At 39.4% G+C, this 25,578-nt stretch overlaps 1 protein-coding gene across 1 annotated transcript in view; it reads left to right on the plus strand.

Moving 5' to 3' along the window:
* Positions 1-3,631: 3,631 nt before the first annotated feature.
* Positions 3,632-25,578, plus strand: part of LOC131760859 (contactin-associated protein-like 3) — a 90,775-nt gene continuing 68,828 nt past the window's right edge. Inside the window, 3 exon segments of the mRNA XM_067041073.1 lie at positions 3,632-3,737; positions 9,491-9,601; positions 22,850-23,043. Coding sequence (XP_066897174.1) covers positions 3,632-3,737; positions 9,491-9,601; positions 22,850-23,043 — 411 coding nt within the window.

A 25,578-nucleotide genomic window follows, 5' to 3' on the forward strand; every position in this document is an offset into this window, starting at 1 on the left:
GGACAGAGGTGAACTCCCTGTGCTATGCGGCAGCTTCCCACTAGCTATCTAATTTACATTTGGTAGTGTGTATATGTCCCTGCCACTCTCTCACATCATCACAGCTTACCCTTCTCCCCCCCCATATCCTCAAGTCCATGCTCTAGTAGGTCTGTGTTTTATTCCCGTCCTACCACTAATCTCTTCATGACATTTATTTTTCCTTAGAGTCCATATATATGTGTTAGCATATGGTATTTGTTTTTCTCCTTCTGACTTACTTCACTCTCTATGACAACTCCAGGTCTATCCAACTCATTACAAATAACTCAGTTTCATTTCTTTTTATGGCTGAGTAATATTCCATTGTATATATGTGCCACATCTTCTTTATCCATTCATCTGTTGATGGACACTTAGGTTCCTTCCATGTCCTGGCTATCGTAAATAGAGCTGCAATAAACATTTTGGTACATGACTCTTTTTGAATTATGCTTTTCTCAGGGTATATGCCTAGTAGTGGGATTGCAGGTTCGTATGGTGGTTCTATTTGTAGTTTTTTAAGGAACCTCCATACTGTTCTCCACATTGGCTGTATCAATTTACATTCCCACCAGCAGTGCAAGAGGGTTCCCTTTTCTCCACACCCTCTCCAGCATTTATTGTTTCTAGAGTTTTTGATGATGGCCAATCTGACCGGTGTGAGGTGATATCTCGTTGTAGTTTTGATTTGCATTTCTCTAATGATTAATGATGTTGAGCATTCTTTCATGTGTTTGTTGGCAATCTGTATATCTTCTTTGGAGAAATGTCTATCTAGTTCTTCTGCCCATTTTTGGATTGGGTTGTTTGTTTTTTTGTTATTGAGCTGCCTGAGGTGCTTATAAATTTTGGAAATTAATCCTTTGTCAGTTGCTTCATTTGCAAATATTTTCTCCCATTCTGAGGGTTGTCTTTTGCTCTTGTTTATGGTATCCTTTGCTATGGTATCCTTTTAAGTTTCATTAGATCCCATTTGTTTATTTTTGTTTTTATTTCCATTTCTCTAGGTGATGGGTCAAAAAGGATCTTGCTGTGATTTATGTCATAGAGTGTTCTGCCTATGTTTTCCGCTAAGAGTTTGATAGTGTCTGGCCTTACATTTAGGTCTTTAACCCATTTTGAGTTTATTTTTGTGTGTGGTGTTAGGGATTGTTCTAATTTCATACTTTTACATGTAGCTGTCCAGTTTTCCCAGCACCACTTATTGAAGAGGCTGTCTTTTCTCCACTGTATATCCTTCCCTCCTTTATCAAAGATAAGGTGACCATATGTGTGTGGGTTTATCTCTGGGCTCTCTATCCTGTTCCTTTGATCTATATTTCTGTTTTTGTGCCAGTACCATACTGTCTTGATTACTGTAGCCTTGTAGTAGAGTCTGAAGTCAGGAAGCCTAATTCCTCCAGCTCCATTTCTCGTTCTCAAGATTGCTTTGGCTATTCGGGGTCTTTTGTGTTTCCATACAAATTGTGCAATTTTTTGTTCTAGTTCTGTAAAAAATGCCAGTGGTAGTTTGATATGGATAGCATTGAATCTGTAGATTGCTTTGGGTAGTAGAGTCATTTTCACAATGTTGATTCTTCCAATCCAAGAACATGGTATATTTCTCCACCTATTTGTATCAACTTTAATTTCTTTCATCAGTGTCTTATAGTTTTCTGCATACAAGTCTTTTGTCTCCTTAGGTAGGTTTATTCCTAGATATTTTATTCTTTTTGTTGCAATGGTAAATGGGAGTGTTTTCTTAATTTCACTCTCAGATTTTTCATCATTAGTGTATAAGAATGCCAGAGATTTCTGTGCATTAATTTTGTATCCTGCAACTTTACCAAATTCATTGATTAGCTCTAGTAGTTTTCTGGTAGCATCCTTAGTATTCTCTATGTATAGTATCATGTCATCTGCAAACAGTGACAGCTTTACTTCTTCTTTTCCTATTTGGATTCCTTTTATTTCTTTTTTTTCTCTGATTGCTGTGGCTAGAACTTCCAAAACTATGTTGAATAAGAGTGGTGAGAGTGGGCAACCTTGTCTTGTTCCTGATCTTAGTGGAAATGGTTTCAGTTTTTCACCATTGAGAACGATGCTAGCTGTGGGTTTGTCATATATGGCCTTTTTTATGTTGAGAAAAGTTCCTTGTATGCCTACTTTCTGCAGGGTTTTTATCATAAATGAGTGTTGAATTTTGTCAAAAGCTTTCTCTGCATCTATTGAGATGATCATATGGTTTTTCTCCTTCAGTTTGTTGATATGGTGTATCACGTTGATTGATTTGCGTATATTGAAGAATCCTTGCATTCCTGGAATAAACCCCACTTGATCATGGTGTATGATCCTTTTAATGTGCTGTTGGATTCTGTTTGCTAATATTTTGTTGAGGATTTTTGCATCTATGTTCATCAGTGATATTGGCCTGTAGTTTTCTTTCTTTGTGACGTCTTTGTCTGGTTTTGGTATCAGGGTGACGGTGGCCTCATAGAATGAGTTTGGGAGTGTTCCTCCCTCTGCTATCTTTTGGAAGAGTTTGAGAAGGATAGGTGTTAGCTCTTCTCTAAATGTTTGATAGAATTCGCCTGTGAAGCCATCTGGTCCTGGGCTTTTGTTTGTTGGAAGATTTTTAATCACAGTTTCAATTTCAGTGCTTGTGATTGGTCTGTTCATATTTTCTATTTCTTCCTGGTTCAGTCTCGGCAGGTTGTGCATTTCTAAGAATTTGTCCATTTCTTCCAGGTTGTCCATTTTATTGGCATACAGTTGCTTGTAGTAATCTCTAATAATCTTTTGTATTTCTGCAGTGTCAGTTGTTACATCTCCTTTTTCATTTCTAATTCTATTGATTTGAGTCTTCTCCCTTTTATTCTTGATGAGTCTGGCTAATGGTTTATCAATTTTACTTATCTTCTCAAAGAACCAGCTTTTAGTTTTATTGATCTTTGCTATTGTTTCCTTCATTTCTTTTTCATTTATTTCTGATCTGATCTTTATGATTTCTTTCCTTCTGCTAAATTTGGGGGTTTTTTGTTCTTCTTTCTCCAATTGCTTTAAGTTTAAAGTTAGGTGGTTCATTCGAGATGTTTCCTGTTTATTAAGGTATGATTGTATTGCTATAAATAATTATTACAAAGAAAAATTTATATTTAAAAAAAAAACACAAAAACGGGTCGGTCTAACCCTAGGACAAATGGTGAAAGCAAAGCTATACAGACAAAATCTCACACAGCAGCACACACATACACACTCACAAAAAGAAAAAAAAGGGGAAAATAATAGTATATCTTGCTCCCAAAGTCCACCTCCTCAACTTGGGATGATTCGTTGTCTATTCAGGTTTTCCATAGATGCAGGGCACTTCAAGTTGATTATGGAGCTTTAATCCGCCGCTTCTGAGGCTGCTGGGAGAGACCTCCCCCTCTCCTCTCTGTTCGCACAGCTCCTGGGGTTCAGTGTTCGAGTTGGTCCCGCCTCTGGGTGTAGGTCGTCTGAGGGCCTCTGCCCTTTGCTCAGACAGGACGGGGTTAAAGGAGCAGCTGATTGGGGGGCTCCGGCTCACTCAGGCTGGGGGGAGGGAGTGGCACGGGGGTGGGGCGAGTCCGCGGCGGCAGAGGCCGGTGTGATGTTGCACCGGCCCGAGGCGCGAGGCGCACTGCGCATTCTCCCGGGGAAGCTGTCCCTGGATCCCGGGACCCCGGCAGTTGCGGGCTGCATGGGCTCCCGGGAGGGCCGGTGTGGAGAGTGACCTGTGCTCACACACAGGCCTCTTGGTGGTGGCAGCAGCAACCTTAGCGTCCCTCACCCGTCTCTACTGTCCATGCCGACAGCCGCGGCTCGCGCCCGTTTCTGGAACTCCTTTACGTGGTGCTCTTAATCCCCTCTCCTCGCGCCCGAGGAAGCAAAGAGGCAAGAAAAAGTCTCTTATCTCTTCGGCAGCTCTGCGCCCGTTTCTGGGGCTCTTTTAAGCGGAGCGCTTAATGCCCTCTCCTCGCGCCCAGGAATCAAAGAGGGAAGAGAAGGTCACTTGACTCTTCGGCAGCTTCAGACTTCTCCCGAACTCCCTCCCGGCCAGCCGTGGCGCACTAACACCTTCAGGCTGTTTTCACTCTGCCAACTCCAGACCTTTCCCTGGGATCTGCCCGAGGCTCAGTTACCAGCCCCGCCCGCCGCGGCGGGTGAGCAGACAAGCCTCTCGGGCTGGGTTGGTGAGTGCTGATCGGCACCGATCCTCTGCGGGAATCTCTCTGCTTTGCCCTCCGCACCCTGTGGCCGAGCCGTCCTCCGCGGCTCCGGAGCTTCCCCCTCCTCCACCCGCAGTCTCCGCCCGCGAAGGGGCGTCTAGTGTATGGGAATCTTTCCTCCTTCACAGCTCCCTCCCAGTGGTGTATGTCCCGTCCCTATTTTTGTCTCTGTTTATTCTTTTTTCTTTTGCCCTACCCAGGTACGTGGGGGAGTTTCTTGCCTTTTGGGAGGTCTGAGGTCTTCTGCCAGCGTTCAGTGGGTGTTCTATAGGAGAAGTTCCACGTGTAGATGTATTTCTGATGTCTCTGTGAGGAGGAAGGTGATCTCCGCGTCTTACTCTTCCGCCATCTTTAAGCCGTCTCCTGTAATTCTTATACATTGTTGGATTTGATTGCTAATATTTTGTTGAGGATTTTGCATCTGTGTTCATGAGAAATATTGGTCTGTATGTTTCTTTTCTTATAATATCTGTGATTGGTTTTGGTATTATGGTAATATTAGCCTCATAGAATAAATTAAAAAGTATTCCTCTGCTTCTATCTTCTAAAAGGGATTATGGAGACATGGCATGATTTCTTCCTTAAATGTTTGGCAGAATTCACCAGGGAAGCCCTCTGGACTTTGTGCTTTCTGTTTTGGAAGGTTATTATAATATTATTAAAATAATTATTTGAATTATTGTTTCAAATTTTTAATAGATACTTGTCTTTTTCTGTCTGAATTATTTCACTTAGTATGATAATCTCCATGTCCATCCATGTTGCTGCAAATGGCATTATTTCATTCTTTTTAATGGCTGAGTAATATCCCATTGTATATATGTACCACATCTTCTTTATCCATTCATCTGTCCTCAACAAAATACCAGCAATCCAAATCCAAAAATACATTAAAAGTATCATACACTATGATCAAGTGGGATTTATCCTAGGGATGCAAGGATTTTTCAGTATCTGTAAATCAATGGCTGTGATACACCACATCAACAAGTTAAAGAATAAAAACCATATGATCATCTCAATAGATGCAGAAAAAGCTTTTGACAAAACTCAACAGCTATTTACGACTAAAGACTCTCCAGAAAGGGGCATAGAGGGAACATATTTCAACATAATATAGGCCATATACAAGTAACCTACAGCTAACATCATACTCAATAGTGAAAATCCAAAAGCATGTCCTCTAAGATCAGGAGCAAGACAAGGACGTCCACTCTCACCACTTTTATTCAACACAGTTTTGGAAGTCCTAGCTATGGCAGACAGAGAAGAGAAAGAAAAGGAATCTAAATTGGAAAAGGAAGAAGTAAAACTGTCACTGTTTGCAGATGATATGAAATTAGACATAGAAAATCCTAAAGATGCTACCAGAAAACTACTAGAGCTCATCAGTGAATTCAGTAAAGTGGCATTTTCTTTGCTGATGAATTTTTAGTCTAGTTTAGAACATAATGCATATTGGAAAGATGCCATTTATATACAGTTGTGTATAAACTGGATTTGAAAGTTCTGAAGAAACTAAGAGCATGCATCACCAATGAGCTGTAGTAATCCAAAGAGGTTTGTCTGGGACTGTTTTTTATTTATGGAGGGGGTAGATTTAAGTAGTTTTAGGAGGAGGTCAAGGGTCTGGAAAACACTTAGATAGTGTGACTTAGATTGAGAGGATTAAGGCAACTATGTTTTCCCCAGCTATGGGAAGTTCCAAATTTCTAAGATTTTACCTGGAGAGAAAAATATATATATAATTTTTAAAAACAGAAGCTGAAATATTGTTTAATAATTTCAGTATAAAGCTGTTCTGTTGGCAGGACAAACAATAGGCTATTGATTATAATGATGTTACAATAGGTACAACTACTGAGACAATGTTTGATCATTTAATACATAAGAATTTATTATAGAAGCATGCACACAAGGATGTTCCGAGCACTCTGATCTGAATCATACATAAATCATGAACAATTATAATGTGTTTGTATTTTTTATAAGACATATTACAATGGATCATCAGTTTCCCTTTAGAGTTCCTAAGCTTTTCTGAGCTTCTGAGTACATTTGAACTTTTGAAGGAATAAGTGCATTTCAAAACTGAGATTATTTCATAGAATAATTTCTTATTAATATGAGTGTTTTTATGAAGAGAAGTAAACTTGCTTTAGCCTATTTAATTGTAATATTATCTGTCTATTTTCATTTGTTAATTCTTATAAGGTTATTAGTTGTACTCACCTCATTTTCCCCCCAAGTGGTAAATAGTTGTACTTTTCAGTTGTTTTGCCATCTCGTTTGTTAAAAAGAATTATTTATGAGCAATTGTTGTAGCTTTGAAACATTTCAGGATTCATCTTTTTTGTTTTTGGATAGAAATAGTATCTATCAGACTTTTGATAAGAATAATATTCAGTGAAAATCAAATATTTTTTAATGATTCCAGAAAAAGAAAATTAAATTGTGTCTTAACAATTTTGGCTCCAGGAATCGTAGTATAAAATATAGACATTTCAGATTGGAAACAATGGTTAAGGAGATTTTGGGGTGGCATCTGAGACTTCACCTTACTTGAATGTAATTTAGTTAAAAACACAGTGAATGTACAGGAAACACTGTCCAGAAACAGAGCCGCTCTTTTCCAAGTACCTTATTGGACATGGTCACGTTTTCTGATCACATGCATTCTCAAATTTGACTGTGTGGAAGTGAATTGGAACAACCAATTAGGGTTGAAAAGAAAATGATCACTTTTAAAATTGTTTCTCAAAGGCAAAGATGACTTCATAAGACCGAGTACATCTTACTCTGTTTTTTTTTAAAGACTAAGATTCATATGCCTTCTTTTGAGGAAAGAATAAAAAATGAGAATATGGCTTGGAATGTTGAATGCTGCCTTCTATATCTCTCTATAGGGAAAATGTCCTTATAGAATATTTTGAAGAAGCTTATGTGATGACTTGTCTTACCATACTGAAAATAATAAAAGCAAACACTTTTAATCCTCATAGAAACCCTATGAGTTGTGTGATTCCCCTTTGTCCAGTTGTGTGATTCAGTTGTGTGACATCCTCATTGTACAGATGAGGTAACTGAGGCTTAGGGAGGGCCAGTGACTTCCCAAGAATAGGCAGCTTGGTAAGTGCCATGCCCACACCCTGTCTGGCTCCAGAATCTACACTTGGTCCTCACTGTTTCCAACCCAGAAAGGAGAGACCCCAATATGGTGAGATGAGAAAGATGTGAGCAGAGGGGACTGAGTGGGGAGCGTCTGGGGAGACTCAGAAAGGAAGCCGTGCTGGGGGAGTGGTGGAGGCTGGGAAAGGAGCAGGCTTCCCAAGCTAAACAGTTGACGGAGATAATCTTCACTTACCCTCAACCAGCTCTGTGACTTTGAGCAGGTTACTTAGATCCCTGGGACCCCTTTACCTAAAGGGGGAATGATGAGGGCCTGGTCTGCTCAACAGGCTGTCACCCCTGAGAAATTGTCACATTAACATTCGAGTTAGCACAGCTGACTGTGGATTGTGGATGATCCCCATCTTCTGGAATTTTCTGAATGGCTAATAATGCCCCAGTAATGTCTCAACAGCTTTGTACTTGCAGTGCACACACCACGGGTGCTTCTTTGCTCTTCCTTGTGTCATGGACCCTTTGGGCACTTTGCTGAAGCCTGACCCCTTCTCACAGCAATGCTTGTAAATGCATAAAATGTATACATAGGATTACAAAGTAAATAGTTATATTGAAATGCTGATATCAATGTACTAGAAAGTGTAACATAATGTCTTCTTAGTTATTAGCACATTAAAAAACAAGTGGTGACTTTAATAAATACTGTTATTTTGAAGTAAAGGGGACCATAAACAATATTTCTAGATATCTGTGACAACGATTGCTATTAAAATATCTGTAACTTATGTTGGTAACAAATGCATGGGCACTGGTGAATATAGTCTGGTTTGTCTACATTTTTGACTGAAGAATATGCTAAATTTTAGCTAGAGGTTAGTGAAAATAAAGATGTAATTTGTACTATTCATCTCAACGGACTCCCTAGATCATATTTGTACCACATGTTAAGAACCCCTGAGCTCTGTGGTTCACTGCTTCAAGTTCTGTGAAAAACCCTCCTGAGCTTTGATTGAACTTCTAATGAATCTTTCGATCAAGCTACGGAAAACCAGTACCTTAAATCTTCCTATTTGCAGTCATTGCAGTCTGAATTTATGTAGTTTTTCTTTAATGTCTTTCAATACAATCTTTATAATAATCTCCATAAATGTCCTGCAAATTCTGTAAGATTCATTCTTAGATACTCTATATGTTTTGTTAGTATTTGCTATTCTATTTAATTTAATTTCTAACTATGGATAAGTTTAGAAATACTATCAGCTTTTGTGTAATGAATTGTTAAGCTAGCCAGTGACTTTCAGAATTTCTACCTCCATAATCATATCATCTGGAAATGATAACAGTTGCTTTTTTTTTTTTTCCAATTTTGTGCTTTTAATTTTTAAATTTTCTCTTACTTACTGATAGGACTTTCAGTGCAATGTTCAGTAGAAACAGTGGTGCCTGTGAAAGTGTTCTTTCTGATTTTCAAGGAAATACTTTTAATATTTTCCCATTTAGTAGTGATGTGCTGGAACCAATTTTTAGCAGCTAGCAAGAGCCAATCATTAACTTTTCATGAATTTTGCACGAAAATACAATCATTATTAAAAATTAAGTTATATAAACATAATTAATTAAATCACATTAAAACAAAAGTAATACATTTTGCAAACTCACCACTTCCTACTTTATTTTATGTCATCTTGCTGTTATCAGTGCTCTTGAGGTTATTTACATACCTTGTGTCTGCGTGGTGAAAGTACTATATAATAATGTGATATGTGCATTCTTTTTCCAACTTCATGGTCAGTGACATCACATTGATAGCTTTGAATTGGCCATGGTACAAGTATTTACACCATGGAAAGTGGCAAATGCTACCAATCTTTATTTTCCTTAAGAGCCTGTTGTTAAACATTTATTAACACACCTCTGATCAAGACTGATGTTTGCGACAGGCTCTACATTTTCCTAGCCTGTTAACTAAAAAGAAAGGAAATTAAAGAAGAAAAGAGGGGAGGGTGGCAGGGAAATAGGAAGGAAAGGAAAGTAAAACGGAAGGAAGAAGAGAGGAAGAGAAGACAGGAAAGCTTTAATCAGTGTATTAACCGGAACGTGGTGTTTCCCCCCAGATAGCTGTGATGCTCCTCTGGCGTCTGCCTTGCCCCGGGCTTCCTTCAGCAGCTCCTCAGAGCTGTCCAGCAGCCACGGCCCTGGCTTTGCAAGTCTTAATCGCAGAGACGGTGAGTCTGCAACTGTCTTCGTGTCAATCTACCCTGATTCTTTCACGGAGAGAATTATTTTCATTTTTAGTTAATATTCCTTCTTATAGCTCAAAAGTTAATTATACTGAGTTTAATGAAATTGAAGAAAGCAGCAGGTTCATCATATCAGCTAGTATTCATCTGCTAGCTTTCTTCTTGCTTATCATCCATTTTTGGGTTTGTTTTGATATCTTCCTTCCCTATTGATTGCCAGCAAATGATCATCAGTAAGATTTATGAGAAGGGAATTATTGGAGTCTAGATTATTTCCGGGGTTATCATCCCTTTTTAGTTTAAGGACAGGCAATAGAAGGGTGACTAGTCAAGTGCGCTAGTCATGAATAACTAAAACAGCACATGAAGGAGCCAGTGCTGCAGCCACTGGGGAAAGCTGAACAGGCCACTGCATGATGTTTGTGAGATGTGAAGCTGCCAAAGGATGTCATGGACAAATGACTCCATCCCAGGACTTGGCCTGGGAGGAGACCAGGTGAAGGATGCTGCTGAAAATAAAGATTCCCTTCCTATTAGTGGGAAGGGAGTTAATGACTTACTTTTTGGAAAGGTCCATTTTTGCTACTCGAATGTTGTAGAGTGAATTACCTCTTCTATTGCACAGATAATAATTCAGTGGATTAAATAAGTGAGTACATACACTTCAAATTCAAATGCTTTGCTACTTTTTTTGATTAACTTTTATTGGAGTATGGTTGCTTTACAGTGTTATGTTAGCCTCCACTGCACAGCAAAATTAATCAGCCAAACACATACAGATATCCCCTCCCTTTTGGACTTTCCTCCCATTTAGATTACCACAGTGCATTAGGTAGAGTTCCCTGTGCTATACAGTATGTTCCCATCAGTTGTCTATTTTATACATAGTATCAATAATGTATATATGTCAATCCCAGTCTCCTAATTCCTCCCACCCCACCCCTTTCCAGCTTGGTATCCAAACATTTGTTCTCTACGTCTGTGTCTCTATTTCTGCTTTTGTTTTGCTACTGTTTTAAGGGATCGATTTTTTAAATGAAAGATTAATTCAGAAAGTAAAAGTTAAAATTACCCGTGTCCCATGTAAATGCACTGCTGTAAATTCTGGAGATACTACTAAAGAATTGAGTGTTTTCCTCCCTTTCTTGGACATTTCTAAGATCAGAGTTTAAGTCTAGCTTGAACTTTACTGTGTCCTTAAGGATCAAATTCGGGAACCTAGTAAGTGATCAAATAGATTGGCAGGGAAGAGTAAGAACACAGGTGAAGAAATTCATTGAGCTCAGGATGGGAAGGCATGTCCATTGATTGTCCACCTTCATGGTCTTTTCCCAGGAAAAAGCATTTTGTGGCCAGATATTTACTCCTCAAAGCATCATTCATAATCATTTTTAGCACCCCAGTAAAAATATATTCTCATTGAAATCAGATTTCAATGAGATCAGTTATCAAATTACCCATTTTCAATCTGATGGTTATTCTAATATCAGCTTAACATCTAAACTTTCCAGTGGTTTCCCTAAAATTGTAAAAACTAAATAAGCCATATTTAATTAGTTTCAAGAGGCCTGAAGGGCTTGTGTGTTGTGTTTCTAATTTGCATGTGTAGAGTATCTTTATGATTCAGGCCTCCGGTGCTATCAGTATGGGGGCACTGGGAAGTTTATAAACATTAGAAGGGAAAATCCTGAAGCTTAAGATGAACTTATTTGCATTATATTCAATTAAAAAAATAATAACTCAGAATATTATAAGCCATCACTATAAAATGGTAAGTACAAAGCTTATTTTTATATTTAAACTACTCTCTTTGTAAATTTAAATTAATTATTTTAAGAGTGGCAATCAACTGATGAGGTTTTTTTTTTAATGGTTGTTGCTACTCTTGATTGCATATAGTGTACATTTCACTAAATATTCCTAGATATTACCACCTGATTTCAGACCCATTTCTAAAGTATGCTTTAGACAGCACAATTTATCAATATTCCTTCTGAAGGATTATCTATATGTGTTTTCTGTTAAAAGCCAGCATCCCAGAGTCTTTATTGACATTTCCTTTGCCTTGGTAAATGCTGAAGAACATATTAGTTCACTTTAGTTTAGATTATTTTGATGTAAAATGTGGATAGTATGAAATGTGGATGAATATAATGAGGGCGATGATTCTTCATACATAGTTTAGCTTTTTTGAATATTTTGTGTATGATGTAGTGAGGAAAAAAATCATGTTAGACTCTCTGATTGTATGGTTAAAATTTCCTTGGTCTGTATTGTGGTATTTGGAAGTTTTAGAGAAGGTGGTCTGTCTTATACCCGTAGTTTCTTATTTTGCCCATAAGTCATTGCGCTTCTAGAATGTTCATTAAGAATTAGAAATGTCTCAAATATCACAGCTTCCACCAAGAACTTTATACATAGCAGCTGATCAGTTCATCTACCTGATACATAAAGGTAGTAAGAGAATAGTCTATACATAATTTTTGATTGTATGTGTGTGCATATATATAAATTTGACCCACTGTATAAACCCCCAAGCCCAATAATTCAAACTTTAAGGCATTTTATGATTTTAAAGTACTTCACTGATTCAACACATAGCAAATGTTAATTAATTGACTAGAACTTATTGCACATTTCATGTTTTCTCTCTTACATATTTTTTACTTATGCAGTTTATTTATGTATTTATTTTGTTCTCTATTAATTTATGAAAAGTAGTAAAATATTTCTTAGAAGAGACTTTGCAATAAATAGAAGAAAGAAGTCTATGAAGGATATTGAGAGGGGTGAGCAGAGAAGTTAGGAGGGATCCAGGTGTTTCTAGGGTCAGGTGGGCCAAAGCAGGAGCTTTGAAAACCATGATTCCTGAGCATGTTACCACCTGTTTGCCAGTGTTTTCTGTGAGCTCCCTAATGGAAGTGTTGGTTATTGTAGAGATAGTAATGGGCTAGTATCATCACTCAACATTGGACTAAGTGCTCCTGGAGTTTACTTTTGAAATTTCTAGTCTGGTTCCTCTAGCATTCCCATTTTGAAGTCTGGGATTGGGTTCCAGATAATACATTTAACAAAGTATCCACTCTTAGGTCATAAACCTTACCTTTTTATACAAAGAAACACAAATTGCTGGAAATGCCTGAATGTATAATTTTTCAGAACTGATGGATTTTTTTAAGGAGTGAAACACAGACACGTACATTTATTGATATACCTATGCAAGAAAATTGATGCCATTAGATAAAAATGTAAAGTTCTTTACAGTCAGAATGGGTTTGACTATTCATATTAGCTGAATTTGTTTCCATCAATATTAAATTGATATTTCCTAGAATTACAAGTGATCTAATATTTCTCATATAATATCAAGATTGCTGAAATCTGTGTGTTCTGAATAAGAATATGCTATAATATTGACTTCATTTTTTTCTTCTCAAAAAGCTCCTAAAGAAACTTTATCCAGTTTATCCAAGTTTATTCAAAACAAAAGTTAAAAAACCAGGGCTTCCCTGGTGGCGCAGTGGTTGAGAGTCCGCCTGCCGATGCAGGAGACACGGGTTCGTGCCCTGGTCCGGGAGGATCCCACATGCCGCGGAGCAACTGGGCCCGTGAGCCATGGCCGCTGAGCCTGCGCGTCCGGAGCCTGTGCTCCGCAACGGGAGAGGCCACAACAGTGAGAGGCCCGCATACCGCAAAAAAAAAAAAAAAAAAAACCAAAAGTAAAAAAACTACCTTAGAGTAAACCATGCTGGACTTTCATTCTAGATCTTGCATGTGAAAATAACCTTTTGTTTTTATAATTATTGTTACTCTCGGTGACCCTTCATGAAACTGGCTTTAGCATTTCAGATGCTGCTTTCCAACTCTGGATAACATATTCTCTTTAGCCACGTGACATGTTCTCTTTAAGTCACCGCGGGCATGGTGGTGAGATGAGTGGTCTGGCCAGAGCTGATTGAGATTGATTAGGAGGAAGTGTACACACATTTTGTTCTCCTTTTTTGTTCCCCCAAAGTGCTTGCATAAACAATCATGCCCAGAAAGAGGGACCACTCCATTCATGGCCCAGATTCTGAAAATCACACCCTCTAATGTGACAAGCCACTCATCACTGACAGCGCAAATGAGACTGCTTTAAATTTAACTTGATCAAAACTGGCATTTCAGATTACTATATTGTGTATTGCAAACAGAAAGTAGATGGAGACAAGCTGAACTGACTGGATGTTTTCTTTTCTCTTTGTAATCCTTCACCTTTCCCATACCGAGACATTGATCATATTTCCTCATGACAGACTTATGTGTTGGTGGAACCAGGAAAGATTTTGTCTAATGCTCCCAATACAATTAATGTCTGAGCATATTAGAAACAATTCTCAGCATTAAGATATTTATTTCTCACTTTAGGAAGTACATTTAGTAGTACAAGTTAATACTCCAGGTTTTAGCAGGAAATAAATACACATGATTAGATTAGGAGAAAATGCTTAGGCCTGGGCATCAGACACTAAATATTTTCTTATAACCTGGAACGTCTGATTATTTGGACTCTGCAATATCCCAAATAAGCTATGATGTAAAATTCACTGTTTTTTACAAAGAAATGTTAGAAAATGGAAAGAGTGAATAATAATTTAAAATATCTAGATGTATATCAACTCCTGATATAAATCAGAATATTATTGAATACATCAAACATGTTTGATGCAAATCTTATAATAATAAACTTGTCCCTCATACTTTTTCATAAAATCGTAGTTCTCCAGGATTTCTATCTTTTATTCACAGGCTAGGTGCCTGGTAGAAGTGGTCAGTATTCCCAAATACTAGTCTGAACAATTCAGATTGCAATAAAAGGGCTTGCAAACCAGATTTTTATAAAGGCATATGAATGTACTGGGGAATTTTTGCCTCTGGATGTCAGATTTTTCATTCTGTTTATCTGTGCTTCCTAAAAGTTTATAGACCTATTAGGGCCAAGACACATTCTTTTTCCGATTTTTCTTAACAAGTTATCCTGCAGATGCAACTGTGGGTATTGAGGGCAGTGGACAGGCCAAATGTAATAGCATCCATGTAAAATACACCCATGTACTAAAGCACAGAGCACTGTCTTGGCAATGGTGCAACTTTATTAAATCACGGCATGATGGTAGCATGTGGGAGGAGAAGCCCCCAAATCCCAGGGTTCGTGCAGACCCTGCTGTACAGTTGTCACACAGAACTCATCTGCTCGGATTCTCCCATGGTCCTTTTCAAGGTCTGGAGTCTCCAGGTTACCGCCATAGAACCTAAGATGCTAGATGAGACAAACCAGGACAAACCAAACTTGTTTTCTCAGCGTTGTCAACAACCTTCAGGGAGGCAATGTCGTCATTTCTCTCTACCAAGTAGCCCAAATTATAGCACTACCCCCAGAATAAGGCAATCCTCAGTCTCTTTTGGATTCAGTAGACGCTTTTGAATGGGTGAGCATCTTCCAGGGATGCTCAGATTTCTTTGTTCCTGCTTCTTTCCAAGACAGTGTTTGGGTTACAGAAGGGCTTATACCCTCATGGAGCTGGATGGTGGGGCTTCTCATGTTGGGACTCAGCTCCTTGCTATCTGCTAAAGGGAGTTTGTCTGCTTTTAACGCTGAGGGTTACTTGGCACCTGCTCCTGAAGCCTGTGGCGGATTTACCTCTTGGTAAGACCGTGTTCCCAGGGAACAGGTCACTGTCCCTTTCGGGATCTTTGCGATGTCACTTCTTGCCTCACTGAAGCCTGACCATGAGTCTCATTTGGTTTCCAGCCTGAGCAGCCTTGGTTACAGGTTTAATTTGCCTTTGCCAAGTTGACCTTCTGTTCAGATCCAGTCAGACTCTCATCTCACTTCTGTGCCCCCTTTTGATGGCCTGTGGGCAATCTGGTTCACGATGCCAAGGGGAAAAAGATCGTCAAATGGTTTTGTCCTGGCAGTTTAGTCCAGAAGTAACCTGTCACTTCCACTCAGAGCTTGTTGGCCAGAGCTGGTCACATAGCCCCACCCAACCACCAGGGGTCGTGGAAATCGCAATCCTCCATGTGCCTGGAAGGTAGAAGAAGGGAAATAGTTGGCAACCATTAGTAATGACTACACAGCCCCCTACAAGGTGATCTCCCAAAATTCCAAATGGAAGCCAAGACAAAGCCATTCCACAGCTTGCTTATTCCTCTCACTTTTCTGACCCCTCTGGGACTTCGTTCCTGAGCAAGGTGTCTGAATCACCCTCCCACCACCTTTTACCCTTCCTCCATTTCCTCTCTTTCCCACGAAGAGATGGGTTCCCATCTCTTCTTCCTGCCAAAGAGGGAGACATCACACGTCCTGTTTCCTATTTTCTTAGTTGATCTTCGCCCTCCCTGGCTTCTCTAAGGGCTTCATGGGATAATGATCACTGGCTAACAGGATTTACCGGAGAGGAATGAAAAACACAACAGTTTATCCTTGCAAAATTATGTCTGTGTTTCTAATCTGCACAGTAAGTATCTCATGGTGGCCACAATTTTGCCATAGTATTTTTCCAAGAGTAAGTACTGCCTATGACATACTTGGCAACTTCCCAAAAGATATGTGGAAGCCCTTCTAGGCACTATCCAAATTAAAAAATAGTTGTCTAGCAAATTCTACTGTTCTTTTCCAAAGTAATTCACTTTTATATAATGTATAATATACAAAAATGTTCATGAAAGTTATTTATTTAACAGTATGTATCCTTGACATACACCATGATGTCTTTGTTTACTCCACTTTTTTTTTTTTTTTTTTTTTTTTTTTGGTATGCGGGCCTCTCACTTTTGTGGTCTCTCCCGTTGCGGAGCACAGGCTCGGGACGCACAGGCTCAGCGGCCATGGGTCACGGGCCCAGCCGCTCTGCGGCACATGGGATCTTCCCGGACCGCGGCATGAACCTGTGTCCCCTGCATCGGCAGGAGGACTCTCAACCACTGCGCCACCAGGGAAACCCTACTCCACTTTCAATAAATATTATTGGCATCCCTATGGAGATATATTTTGTCCCATCGCATACTGCTTTACTCATCCAATGCAATTGCATTACCTCTTGTAGTGATATTCCCTCTTTTTTCTTTGGAGTCACTGATGAAAGACGTACCAAGTGAGGTGACCTTCAATCCTGCCAAAGGGGTGAGGTTCAATTAGCAGCCTTTCCTGAGGCATCTGGGATCACTAATGATACATGGATCCTATGTTAAATCACACAGGAGTCTTGAACTTCTGGTTTAACTTGTGGCACAGAGACTGGTCCAGGAAGACCACAGCCAGTGACAAAGGCTAATGGAATATCTATCTCAGTGGACCCTGTGGTCAGCTACTCCCACCTTTGCTCTGAACATTAATGAGGAGCTTCTGGACTAGGGGCTGACTGGAAGATGGTATTTCAGGGGTTCCCTGTTCTCTCTGTCCTGTGATCCTTGCAGTAGACTCTTCCCTTATTGCCTTGTTTCCTCCAAGGAAATCCAGTGGAGCAGGCTTTTCTCCAACACAAAATAATGCCATACTTTGCTGGGGATGAATGCCTACCTTCCCAGAAAAATGCACCTTTGTCAGTAGTATTTACATTTTTTGATGCTTAGACCTCATCCTTTTTGCATTCTCATTTTACTACTCTATTTTGTATAGCAGCTCGTCTGTACATATCTCTTTTTACCCAAGGCTTTCACAGTGTGCTTACAAATTGTAATGAATTCAGCTACATAACATCCCTAAAGAAAGTTTTACCATCAATGGACACTTTTCCCAAAGGCTTGTGGCTAAGTGAGCAGTTCAGTATGGATGGATAATTTAGTACTCATGGTTTTATTTCTGAGCATCTCACCCTTGCATTTCCTGACATGATCCTACACTTAATTTAATTAAAAAGAAAAAGGAGCCATTGCTTTAAGAAGAGTAACGGCGTGTTGCTGGGAAGTGGTGGGGGCCTTGGAGCAGAGTGCCTGGCTTCTGCCCTTGTGGGCATCCTGGATTCCTCACTGTTCTCTACATATCAGAGGGAGATGCAGCTATTCTGAGTGGCCTCGAGGATGATCTGGAATCATATCTGTTCTGAATAACTCAGGGGGCCTCTGAAAGATGCACAATGATGCTTTTATAGAATTAGACCAGATCTCAGAGCTGCATCTCTCATAAACATGAAGATTTCACGGGAGATACACAAATAAACTTGGTCATACGTTTTATTCAGTCATGAGTGAGGTATTTAGTACATGTTCGGATGGTTTATAGGCTTGCTGGGCGATTCTTATTTTATTTCTAAGGTGAGAAATTAGCAAAATCATCTTATAGTCTTGTCAATACAGAACTTCAAACAAATAAGAACTCCAAAGCCTGAGATCAACTCAGATCTGAATGTCTCTCTACTGTGTGTTTCTTTAAAACTTGGTCAGGAGTGTCTATGAGAGAAGCTAAACAAAACACACAGTAGCAATGGATTTTTGTTTATTTTATGCAGAAAAGAGCTGCAGCCCTGAATGTTAAATGCCAAGGGCGTTCAAAGTTGTCCCTTGGGACACTGCACACAGAACTTAAGGGAGTCACATGTGAACAGTCACACTGTGCCTTTTTTCTTTAATATTACTGGCATTTAATTTGAATCACAAATTAACAAGTATACACTTATTTTTATTTAATTTTTAATTGTCTATTTACAAAGCCATTATAGGGTATGTCTGCATTCAGTACAGGAATTTGTTTTACAATTAGGCAGCTGTGTGTGATTTTTTCATTATGGATGCACTTTTTGGAAAACTACCTGTTCTCTCCTGCTCAGGCTGCTAGCAGACTGCAGGAGGCACAGCAGAAAGGAAATCAGAGGTTACCTAGACAGGTCCAGAGGGAGGATTTCTGCATTTTTTACATCTGGATAGCCAGAAATGGTATATGTAGATAGTTGGAATTGCTCCTTAAGAAATCAGAGCTGGAGCAAATGCTTAAATTTCCCTCAGCAATGTAGGCAGGGTTGTGACAAAAACATCAATATATAAATCCCAGAGATCTCTGAGTGGGATGGTCAGGGAGCATCCCCAGGGCCTGCCACCCTATGGCCCCTTTTTCCTGGGAACATCTGTTACTCCTGCTTATCTCACCCTCTCCCCACTCACCCAGCCCGGCCTGAAATCTGGAATGAGTTTTCTGTGAATTAAGATGCATTTAAGTGAGGAAAGAAATACACAGAGCTTGATGAGCTCCCATTTGAGACAATGTAATGAAGATCTTGGAGGGAAACTTCCCTTGGTTACAATTTCAATTTAGCCATTTACTTGCTTGACATTTAGATGCCCTGGAGATAGGTGAGTCTGTTCACTTCAAATTATCGCACTTGACTTTCCTCCCTTAGGTATCTTTCTGCTCTGGACCTTGTTCCAACTTAAAAAAGGCATGAGCTATTCTCCTTTTCACCTCTGGGTAATTTCCACCTCTGGGTAATTTCCCCCTTTGCACAAAGCTGATACTCATTATGACAGTGCATGCCCCCTGGCCACCAGAAGCAGGGGTCATTTTCATCTAGATCAGTGATCAGAATAATTAAGGCCCTAGCTGATAGTTTCCTGTTCAGCCTTTCCTCTCCCCAAAGGCACAAGTCACTGCCTGTGTCTGAGCCAACCAAAGGTGGGGGAAACAATTACACAGGGATAACTAGAGACAGAAACCTTCCAGTATATCTACCAGTGTATCAATATAAAAGACAGTCTGGCTATTGATAAGCAAAAAATACTGAATAACTGACAAATCACAGGGATATGTTCTTAGAAGCCGTAGAGAATGAAAAGGGAGCTAAGCTTTAATAAAATACCCTCACCGAAACCTAAAATGATTGTCTTTTGCTTGTCTGCAAAGCAGAGATTGTAACACCTGTCCCACTTGCCCGGTTCATGGAGGAGTTGTGAAGTAGCATTTAGAGCATCTGGGAGGGTCCTGAACACATCACATGCTTGTGACAAGTTTTGGCTTTCCTCATTTTCTCTCCTTTATCTAGTATAAAGTGGCAGGTAATGGGCCATTCAGTAATGAAAAGACTGTAATGCCCCACACTCTGGATGTCACCCCTCTTTCACCATGACTGTCTCCCGTCTTGTGATCCTGTATGGGAGAGAAAGCATTGTGCTAGATGCTCTAATACAGCTTCTTGAATTCTCATTGCAGGCCTAAAGCATACCTATCACAGTTGGCTGGGAGGGATGTTTTTTGTTCAGTGTCCTAAGCTGTGGAGCCTTGTTCTGTGCAAGTCAAACCCTCTGGACATGTTTTCCTTTGTATAAATTGTGACACTTTATTCAACTAAGGGGCTGAGGCAGGAGACAGGAGGGTGACATGGAAAAAGACAGTCTGGTGTGGTCAGGGGAAGAGCTGGGTGGGAGGGCAAGTGCCTTTCTTGTGGGTTCAGCACTGGTGACTCCAAAACAGCAATTGCAAATTCCTGGGCTCTGTTTCAGGGGGTGTTGGTTCCCAGGGGGAATTTACTGAAGATTTGCAACATTTAATAATGCAGGCTGATCAGTTTCAGAACCACTGCTCTGCGGCTGCCAGCTGGGTGGCTGTGCTCAAGCATACCCACTTTAATGTTTCAGTGTATTTTGTTTTGTTTTCCATTACAGAACAGTGATCTCCCTTACCCGTCAGTAAAACTATTGGGTGCTCCCTAATAGTCCTCTGGTTATATTTGTGCATTTCCCACTTTTTCCAGTCATTAGAAAAAAGGGCATCTACCCCAGTGGGCTGTGTGCATGGACGAATGCACAGTAACTCATATCATCACCCTGCAGGGGTCTGGGGATTCCGCTGTGGCTATGTTATCCAGCTGAAATGAATTGCTTTGCAGCACAGGGAATTCTGCAGTTTCATTACTTTATCAGAGTACCTACTTAATCAGATAGCTTAATTTGCATACTAGTAGCACCTTCTCACCACAGGTAAGGAATATGAAATGTTCAAGGTTGATTACCTGCAGATGTTGAAGAGTGGTTGACAGAGATGTGGCTGCATCTGTGGGAGAGGCTGGTCCCAGGGCAACATGCTGGAAGCATGCTGATGCTTTTTATTCTGTTGCATTTCTATACATGTGGTACCCGTGTTAATGATACTTCCTGCTTCAAGAGAGATTAAAGATGACAGAGAAAGATTGTGAAATGCAAAAACAAAAAGTATCTTCAGTACAATCTTTACAGCTTTGATACTAAGAATACAGGACATTTAGCAGTTTCTGAGAGATTTAAACTGATTCATATAAAACTTCAAATGTAGAACCTTTAAGTTAAAATGATCAGCTAAATGCCAATACCTAATTTCTGACTTCTTTTGGCAATTATTATAAAATTGCAGGCAGTTGCAGAGTAATGTTACTTGGGACTATTAGTTAACCCTCAGCTAGAACACAGAAGGACTTAACATTCATCAAACATTACATGGGACCTTTGTACAAATCAGTAGAAGTAGCAGGGAGGTGTTGGGTGGTGATCAATCTTGTTATTAAAGACAAAGGAAGACTGAAAATTATCACAGGTTGGAAGACACTAAGGAGCCAAGGTGACTAAATGCAATGTGGGATCCTGGAACAGAAGAAGGGAGTTAGTGGAAAAACTGGAGACATCAAAATAAAGTTTGTCATTTTGTTACCATTGTACCAGTGTTAATAGCTTAGTTTTGATCAAAATACCATGGTTATGTCAGATATTAACATTAGGACACACTGAGTAAAAAGTAGACAGGAATTCCCTATCCCATCTTTGCAACTCATTTGTAAGTCTGAAATTAGTTCAAAATAAAAAGTTTAAAAATGCATTACAGAACAACCAGAGTTGTGGCGTATTTAAGATGTGGATCAAAGGAAAAGACATTATGTTTGTGGTTGAGAGGAAATTTTGGAATAAAGATTGTGGGAAATGAGGAAATCTTAGAAAGAATTTGAGTTTTAAAGAATTTGTAAGCTTTAAATTTTGCTGAGGGTTATACATGTAGTGCAGTTAACGGAGGACATAGTGAAGCAACAGATGTACCCACTTGCTAGTTTCACCTCCACACCCTGATGTAAGTGCTACACTTCCATTTTCCTTTGAGCTGTCTTGTAACCATGTCACACACCTCCTGACATGTACATGGTCATAACAGCTTTTGTAAACAGGACATGGATATTACTAATAGTCCCTAATAAAAAGATAATAAATGTTGTCTAAAGTGTCAGACCTTATTATGAGAGCCTCAAATTAGATGTCAGGACAATGGAGAAAAATTTTTTTAAAGCTAGTGTTTTTGTGTTAAGGACTGTTTACATGACACTGTGTTTTCTAGACATGGATAATTAGCAAAATATCAGTTCCAGAATGCATTTCAAACCCATTTCCCATTTTTTATATTGCATAATAATTTAAATTCAGAAAATTTAATATGACATCTAAATCCAAATTCAAAACTCATGTTTCTGTTAAACTAGAAGAACAAAATATATCAATAATACATTCACAGTTATCCCTAATTCTTTGGTTTCTCACAGGCACTGGAGAAAACAAAGCGCAGTAATTTCCACTCTGCACCTATTGTCTTGAATACCTGAGAAACTCCTCCTCATTCACTTCCTCTGGGTTCTTTCTCACCCTCCTTGCTGCCTTTTTAGAACTCGCTCTCCCTGCACAGAAATCACTTTCACCTCCACCCCTCCCGTATTACATTTCAAATTGTTCTTTGAAATGTCTGCTTCTCCTATGAGCCTGTAAGCACCCTGAGTGTAGGGCTATGCCATGGCCATCTTTGTTATCCCAACATTCAACATTGTACTTACTCATGCTGGGAATCCAGAATTAAGGTATTCTAGCTTTATTTTCCTTTATGTCCAACAAAGGGCAAGTCATGCATTGAAGCCAATAAAGACACTAGTTCCAAGCACTGATGTAATGGCATGGTGTTTAGTTGTCCACCTATTACATTGAGCAATTTCACTTAGCGGGACACCCCAATACCAGAGAGTCAGGGGTTATTAACTAAGAAACAAAACAATTAATATAGGCTTCATCCATTTACATTTAACCTGTGTTTTAATTTTGTGTTTGTGTATGTGTTTGTATAATTATGAGGCATTATATAATGCAGAATTTGAAACTGTGATTTTCATAAATCTTATTTATGTTCCCATTCTTACAGGTTAATATAAAGTTCAAAGATTTCTCTGTCTTTACTGGTTTTCTTATTTTTATTCCCACAAAAAGGGGCTGGTGGCTGGTCTCCCCTTGTGTCAAATAAATACCAGTGGCTGCAGATTGACCTTGGAGAAAGAATGGAGGTCACAGCTGTGGCCACCCAGGGAGGATACGGGAGCTCCGACTGGGTGAACAGCTACCTCCTGATGTTCAGCGATGGCGGGAGGAACTGGAAGCAATATCGACGAGAGGAAAGCATCTGGGTATGTGCTTTATTGAAAGGCAGTCTGTTGGAGTATGAATTATGCTAGTTACTGCATGTTGCTGCCCATCTGTCAGATCAAGTATAGAAACAGAGCCTCCTAAGTTACTTGAAAATGTTTCCACTGAATGTAAGCCACATGTGACATTCCAGAATACAGCGTCCATGGCTAATTTATGAAATAAGTAAAACAATTTTATAATGTAGTGAAATATTGAAAATGTCTTCCTATTATTCCTTTAAATAGTGTTAAGTCTAAGGAATAAATAAGTCAAATACAACTGATTTTATTTTTGTTTTATAACAGACATGATAGTTTATATTGCCTCAGCATTTTAAAATAAAGCAAATTCATTTTCTCTATGCCCTCTGATAAAATGAAATTTCTGAAAGACCCTGAACATGTAAAAATAGATGTAATGGAGAGTCTCTCTGTGGAGGACTTGTTGAGGGATGTGTTGAGTTCCTGCTCTAACAGGAACTTGGGCATCATGTGGCCTCTTGTAATTTATGGACAATAGATCCCTAGAATTCTTTGGAATCATAACTATTTTACATCAGTGACATAGTTTCTGCTTCTGATTACATATCCATGCTTCTTTTAGAAGAATTAAATTTTGTTTGCTTAACTTTTTAAATATATGTAATTTATTATATATTTAGCATTTCATATCTTTAAATCACAGTCTGCTCTGAATGAGAAGCTCTAAAAGTAGAGTGTTGTAAAGGTCTGCAGCAGGTTTGCAATTGGCTGATGGGGTGTGGCCTGAAGAAGATTCATCAGGTGGAGAAGAAATTACTGTTTTCTTCTTATTAAAAATATAATTTAGATGCTTGCCAAGAGCCGGGGGAAGGGAGGAATGGACTGTAAGTGCTTTAATGGAGACAAAGTTTCAGTTTGAGAAGATAAGAAAGTTCTTGAGATGGAGGGTGGTGATGTTTGCACAACAATGTGAATGCTAATGTCCAGAACTGTACACTTAAAAGTGGCTAAGGGCTTCCCTGGTGGCGCAGTGGTTGAGAGTCCGCCTGCCGATGCACTGGACACGGATTCGTGCCCCGGTCCGGGAAGATCCCACGTGCCGCGGAGCGGCTGGGCCCGTGAGCCATGGCCGCTGAGCCTGCGCGTCCGGAGCCTGTACTCCGCAACGGGAGAGGCCACAACAGTGAGAGGCCCGCGTACCGGAAAAAAAAAAAAAAAAAGTGGCTAAAATGCTAAACTTTTGTTATGTATATCTTACCACAATAGAAAATACACAGTGTATCTTCCATTTAATTTAGGCTAAGAATGTTGTATAACTTAAAAATTTTCTTTTCTTAATTCAGGATAAGAAGAAAATTGTCAGCTAAAAAGCCATTATGTCTTAGCACATAGCTTATCTATAAAACTAACAGGCAACAAAATGATAATATTCGTTGGGTAACAAACTGCCCTCATTTGAATTTCCTTAGAACTCTGTAACTTATTATAACTTAATAGATTGTGGTCTACTTAATTTCTTATCCCTGGAGCTTTTATTAGTTAGTCAATAAATGTCGATGCAAATTGAATCAAGAAAAACTAGTTAGTTGTCTAATACTAGAGAAAAGAACAAAGTGGGAGGAAATATGTGAGTGTTTGTAGGGCTGGCTGACCTAAGGTTCCAAACAAGTAGTTGCCATGTGTATGATCAGAAGCAGATATTAATGTTGTGCCCATTCTAAGAACACCAAGTCCAAAGCAGGGTTAAGGTCAATATTGCTTAAGTAAATTAAAGCTTAATGAAACATTTACTTACATGGAAAACTTTTGTTCAAAATTAAATATTATTTTTCAAAAGTAGTTAACTAATGGTTAATGCCTACTTATTCTTCATTGTATTAATTAGGTTCATATTTTCACCCCGCTCCAATCCCATTTGATTGAGTAACTCTAAAAATTCTTGTTTTTAGTGAAGCAGGTTGGAGAGGAATCATATGTAAGCATCACCATCTGCTGATTTCTTTAAAGGTCAGGCACCCTTGGGGAAGTAGGGTCAAGAATATAGTAGCATTATTAATCCTAGATCATGCAGGTGAGGACGGAAGTGGACCCCTCAATCCTATCCATCCTATCACACAGTAAACATGGGTAAAGTGGCCTGCCTTACACTCCTGCTGAGCTTGCACCCCTCCCTGTGTCCCCAGCACTTCATGTGCCTGGGGCCGAGCACGCTGGTAAATGTTTGCTGAATTAAAACGAATGAGTGGAATCTACGCTCTGGTAGGATGCCTTCCTTAGCTTCCTGCTCTGTGCTTCTCTGTAGCCCTTGGTCTCAGCTTAGTGATCCTTGAAGCTCCAGTGTAGGTGTTTCTCCTCTCACATTTTGAGCTCCTTTAGGAAAAGGGCTGATCCTCACATCTTCTGCATGCACCACCATGGGTTAAGTGAATTCATCTCCTAATCTGGGCCCGACTATACAGACTGGCATTGACAGCAGTAAATCACACTAGTTGATGATTCTGACATTATGCTCACAGTTTCTTTAAAAAGATTGGGCTGGTTTGGCTGCTTTCC

The sequence above is a fragment of the Kogia breviceps genome, chromosome 8 (assembly GCF_026419965.1).
Source record: "Kogia breviceps isolate mKogBre1 chromosome 8, mKogBre1 haplotype 1, whole genome shotgun sequence".
In the NCBI taxonomy this organism is placed as follows: Eukaryota; Metazoa; Chordata; class Mammalia; order Artiodactyla; family Physeteridae; genus Kogia; species Kogia breviceps.